This window comes from Chiloscyllium plagiosum, unplaced genomic scaffold (genome assembly GCF_037043375.1).
Source record: "Chiloscyllium plagiosum isolate Xiang-an unplaced genomic scaffold, Cpla_swu_hap1 HiC_scaffold_31, whole genome shotgun sequence".
NCBI lineage: Eukaryota > Metazoa > Chordata > Chondrichthyes > Orectolobiformes > Hemiscylliidae > Chiloscyllium > Chiloscyllium plagiosum.
The window spans coordinates 51,447,327-51,453,326 of record NW_028270169.1 but is presented as its reverse complement, the minus strand read 5'-3'; the positions used below and the strand labels follow the sequence as shown (position 1 = coordinate 51,453,326).

General features: G+C 44.5%; 1 protein-coding gene across 1 annotated transcript in view; it reads right to left on the bottom strand.

Annotated features, from left to right (window-relative positions):
* Positions 1-1,412: 1,412 nt before the first annotated feature.
* Positions 1,413-6,000, bottom strand: part of LOC122564154 (14-3-3 protein gamma-1) — a 75,438-nt gene continuing 70,850 nt past the window's right edge. Inside the window, exon 2 of the mRNA XM_043718796.2 lies at positions 1,413-3,540. Coding sequence (XP_043574731.1) covers positions 2,884-3,540 — 657 coding nt within the window. The 3' untranslated portion in view covers positions 1,413-2,883. The remainder of the gene's footprint in view (positions 3,541-6,000) is intronic.

Below are 6,000 nucleotides of genomic sequence, written 5' to 3'. Positions count from 1 at the left end.
GGGACCCAGGTTCAATTCCAGCCTTGGGTGGACTGTGTGGAGTTTGCACATTCCCTTAGAGTTCCAGTTTCATCCCACAGTCCAAACACGTTCAGGCAGAAATGGTAGTTATCACAGACACTCACTCAGGCACCAATTTCCAGGGATAAACTCCACAATATCAGTCATGGTGAGGGAGTGGGACAGAGCAGCATGAAGAGTTTGTGTGCAGCAAAATTGCTATGTTAAGCCTATAGTACTATGACATTTAGAATAAAGGAATTGAAGCATCTATTTCCAAAGGTGGAATCAAATTGTAATGCAGAGGCTTTAAGTTGGAGCAGGGGTCAACTATATCAGAAATCTGTTTCTCACTAGGTTGGCAGTGAAATAAATATCTGGCATTTCGATAGCAGCTTCCCATCCTCAGGATATTCAGAAGCACCTTTAAAGTAATCAATTAGTTGTAGTGTTGTTTTGGAAGCAAACAAGCCAACTCACCGAGAGGATGATTCCACAAATACCACAAAGGCAGGCAGAGAACCTGGTCTTGTTGTTGGAGGGGATCCTTTAGCCCTGGTTAATGCTCATCAGGTGCAGAGTTCAACACTTCATTCTAAAGAAGGCACCTCTCAATGCTGAAGCCCTCCGCAAACGAGTGGAAATAAAAATTCAGTTGATTTGGCCAACTCCTGGAGTGGGCTCACCCCACGATCAGGTGTTAAAAATGTTGTCCATTCGTGACTCCTCCATGAAAAAAAAATTATTCACAGGATGTGGGCATCTCTGACTAGGCCAGCATTTATTATCCATCATTAATTGCCCAGAGGGTAGGTGTCAACCACATTGTGGTGGGTCTGGAGTCACATGTAGACCAGAGCAGATAAGGATTGGCAGTTTCCTTCCCTGAAGGGTATTAGGTGAACCAGATAGGTTTTTTCTGACAACAAATTCCTGATCATTATTAGACTCTTAATTCCAGATTCTTTATTGAAATTCAAATTCCACCATCTGCTGTGGCAGGATTTGAACCCAGACACTTGGGTCTCTGGATTAACAGTCCAGTGATAATACCACTAGGCCATCACTTTGGGGAACTGCTCATGGGATCATGGGGAAAACATTTCTTCCGATGTACTGCTGTACACACCATATAGCCCAGCTGCACACCTTTAGGGAGGTGGTGCAAATCTTGCATTGGAAACTCAAGAGTCCCATTTTGCATATTTGAAACAAACCGTGTTGGGTGAATCACATCTTTGACCAAAGGTGGTACCCACACAGACAAGCAGCACCCAACCATCCAGCTGGGCTTGGCAAAATGGGCACCGTTTGCATTCCCCGTGCCCCACCAACACAAGGACCTTCCGGTCAAAGATCATCCAATAGCTCAATTTGTGGCTCACCCACAGAAAAAAAAGAATCAAGAGGCATTAGCAGTAGAACTGATTTGCAATTTTATTAGCCTGTGTGCGACTACATAATGACTCACATTCAAGATATTCCATTACCGATAAAACTGTTAAGGAATGCTCCATTGTGTGAAAGAGGTTCCCCACAGATACACTGAACCAGAGAGAGTTAAAATAATCAAGTCACTTGCGCAAACTGAGAGTTCACTGCGTAACATGACAAAAAGCACAAACAGAAGCCTCATACTAACAAGTTCTGGTAAAAGCTCCTACACTGTAATAATTTCACTATTAACAAAACACCAGACATTAAGATTAAGCTAAAACATTGGTGCTTTCAACAGATCAATTACATAATCGCATGTCACGATAGTAACGTCCATAACAGACCAATTAACTGTTACGACCATTTGGGTAGAGCGTACTTCAGCAAATCAGTTACATTTGAAGACTAGTATTTTCGCCAGAAGAATACATCACGCCTATAAGTTAATAAATCTCAGCTACTGTTTAAATACGTCACCAGCATGCACAATATTGGAGCATAATAATCATATTACACTTGATAAGACGGCATAATAGGCAAGTGCGTTTTTTTTTAAAAAACACAAATAAGCTGCTTGAAGATCAGTTCCCATTATTTGTCTTCTATGAAATCTGCCTTTGATTCAGCCTGACCCAAAAAAGTTATCCCGTATTTCCAGTAACAGAGGGGGCTAAAGGGTAGTGAAACTAGTCCGTGGTGTAAAATGGCAGGTCCTTAGTAACCAATTGTCTAGGGTTTCTAAATTCTGATGAAAAGGTGCTTCAAAAATTAAAAAAAAAAAGAAATACATTTGTCAACGGGTTTAAACAAAGACCTTGTCTGATAAATCTGCAAATTTCCTTAGCGGGTTGTTTCCTGTTGAAACAGACTGGAACATCAAATTGTGAAGATGTTCTTTCAGGACTGTAGCCACAGTTATTTTAACTGGGGGCTTGGGGAGTTCAGGGACACATTTATAGATTATAAATTACTATTTTTTTGTTTTTCTTAAATAGGCAAACAAATAAAAAAATATTTTAATACTGCATTTCATTAACACTTGATTTTTTTTTAAGTTCCTTTTTAAACAATGAAAAGGTTACTGAAACCACAAGAGAAATTTTTTTGTTGTTTAAAATGTGCAGACCTCATCATTCAAGTTTTGCTTCAGTCTAGCTTTACGTTAAAATGAAACAGCTCCACTTATTTAACTACAGGACAGTCCAGATGCCAGTGTGTGTGTGGCTCCCATTCTGTACCAGCACAGCCAAGTCTGACCTTCCGCTAGTGGTGTTTTGGCAAAATGTCGAAGAGGCGTCAACGAAGGGCGGAGAGTGAGGGGAGGGAGGGGGGTAACCAGGGGAGGCTCCCTCCCTCCCCACCCCGAGTGGAAATAAAAAGACTGCGGTCACAGCTGGAGCAGCCAGTTTCCCCCTTTAACCCCCACCCCCCCACCCAGCCCGGGACTTAATTGTTGCCCTCGCCACCTTCGTCGTCCTGCTGATCGCTCGTCCACAGCGTCAGGTTATCGCGGAGGAGTTGCATGATGAGGGTGGAGTCCTTGTAGGAGTCCTCATTGAGGGTGTCCAGCTCGGCGATGGCGTCGTCAAAGGCGGTCTTCGCCAGGTGACAGGCCTGTTCGGGGGCGTTCTGGATCTCATAGTAGAAGACCGAATAGTTGAGGGCCAGGCCCAGCCGAATGGGGTGCGTGGGCTGCATGTGCTCCTTGCTGATCTCGTGGGCCTCCCCATAGGCCTTCTCCGAGGACTCTACCACCGCGGCACGTTTCTCCCCGGACGCCACCTCGGCGAGGTAGCGGTAATAGTCCCCCTTCATCTTCAGGTAGAAGACCTTGCTCTCGTGCTGCGTGTCGCTGCAGTTTTTGATCAGGTAATTGTCCAGGAGGTAGAGCACGTCTTGGCACACGGACTCCAGCTCCTTCTCTATCTTCTCTCTGTAGGCCCGCACCATCTCGATCTTCTTCTCGTTGCCGTCGGCCGAGGTCTTCTGCTCGATGCTGCTGATGACCCGCCAAGAGGAGCGCCGCGCCCCCACCACGTTCTTGTAGGCGACGGAGAGAAGGTTCCGTTCCTCGTTGGAAAGGGCTTCATTCAGTTCCGTTACCTGTCGGGCAAGATACACAGAACGCCACGGTAAGTCAAAAGGAATGAGCAAAAACACACAATACCAGTGTTCTTACGACCAGGAAAAGCAGAAACAGACTCAAGGTAACTGGAGAAAGCAACAACCATTAAAAAAAAGGGGCAGCAGACAAGATTAAGTAGTGACCTTATTGAGGTGTTCACAATTATGAACATTTTTGACTGGGTAATGGAGAAGATTCTGTTACTATGTTGCTATGTCAGTACTTGGGGGTTAGAATTTCAGTGTCAACAAGAGAGCTAGGAGTGTAATGAAGAGAAATCTCTTCACTCGAGAGTTGTTAGGATTTGTAACGAGTTGTCTGGGAGATTTGTGGAGGCAGAATCCATGCGAGGTTTCAAAAGCGAGTTGGATGTGTATGTGAAAGCGATGAAGTTAGAGGGTTACGGAGATAGAGCTGGAGTGTGGAACAAGCTGGGTAGCTCTCTTAAGAGCCAGTACAGACAATGGGTCAAATGGCCTCCTTCTATACTGTAAAATTCAAACGAATTTTATCCAAGGGAGGAGATCTGGAATGCACTGCCTGGAAAAATAGGAGAAGCAGGTCTAATCTTAACTTAATTGCCTGCAAAAGTGCAGGATAGTGGGGTTTGAATGGCAAACACCAACACCGACTCTTGTACTGTATGCCATTCTCAACAACTCTTCTTACCCAATGAGTAAGCTGCTCAAACAAACAGTTAACATTTCCAATCTGTTAGGACTCTGCAGAACCAGGAAGAGAGAGTCATACCAAACCTCAACGTGTACAGATTCTCTCTCCACGGCTGCTGCCAGACCTGCTGGGTTTCTCCGGCATTGTGTTTTGGATTTCCAGCATTTACTGAACGTCTCCTACGTTGCACTGCAGGAAAATGTACAACGGGGAGGAAAAAACAATTAGAGGAGCTGCTCAACTCCTAGGGACACCCCATTCTACTCAAACGGTATGACATGAACTCCTGTTAACTTCCATTAGTCACATCAAGCTAGAAACAAAAAGATGACTTTAATTCACAAAAAAAAGTGACAGGTAAACAATTAGGGGATAAAACAAAAAGCCAATCTCTTGCTCAGAGGCCTTCACGTTGAGATTCCAATATATGCACAGGCTATTTGATCAAAGTAGCAGCTCTAATCCCACATGGCCCACATTTGTTTATCCCCTTTTCTTTAACACCCCCACACCCTTTAACCTATTCTCTGCTACGACAGTCAACCCTCACGGTAGATTCCATTGCCCCAAGTCAGGACGGCAAGTAGCTTAGCGGGAAACTTGCAGGGAAAGGTATTCACATGTATCTGCAACCCTGGTCCTTCTAGAGGTTAGTGGTCACGGGCTTGGAAGGTGCGCCATGGATCCTTGGGTGGATTTCTGCAGTGCATCTTGTAGATAGCATATACTGCTGTTAACATTGGTGACGGAGGGAGTGGATGATGAAGAGATTAACAGGCAGGAAGGAGGAAGCATTGAATCAATGGTAGTTTACCACATCAAGCACTCTGAATGACAGGCAACTAACTATAGGCAAACTGCTAAATGGTTATTTTTCCATTAAACAAAAACATTGCCATTCCACAGTGTACCCCCACTGACTTGCAGAATTGTTATTGGATATAATCTTTCACCTTTCCAATTAGAGCGTGTACCCTTGTGCGTGCAGACTAACAGCTAAGTTGTGTTTAGATCGTAATGAGCTAAAAAGACGTTTTACAAAATCAGCACAAAGCACCGAAACAGTTTTGTAATACATCAACAAAGCCAGCATGCCAGTCTGTCATTAGGTCTAGGACTTATTTCAACAGTTTTTTTGCACGCAGCAAACCACCTAGGAGGACATTACAACAAGGATGTAAAATTAGATGGATCTTGTACAGGATTGAAATCGGAAAGCTGGCAGAGCTTGCACGGGGTTGAAAGCAACAATGGAAGAAACAGGCACGAGGGAAGATCGTGAGGAAGGAAGCCTCAAGTGCGAGGAGTGGGGTCCACGTTCCAGACAACTAAAGGTGGACTCCATTATTCGGCAATAAAACAGGTTGTGATGCCACAGCATTAATGAGGTGGGGGGGGGGGGTTGGGGGGAGAACATGTGTGGGAATCTAAAAGGTGGAGAAGATAAAGAGGAACATGATCACGGATTTAATATCAATCGGAAAAACTGTTGGGTGAGGATATGACCACGGATTAGACCCAGCGTGCTGACATACACAGGCATAAAGTCAGATCCATACAGCACGGAAACAGACCCTTTAGTCAAACCAGTCCGTGCCGAACATAATCCCAAACTAAACTAGTCCCACCTGCCTGCTCCTGGCCCACATCCCTCCAAACTTTTCCTACTCATGTCCTTATCAAAATGTCTACTAAAGAATTGCACCCACATCCACCACTTCCTCAGAAAGTTCATTCCACACGTGATTCACCCTGTGAAAAGTAAT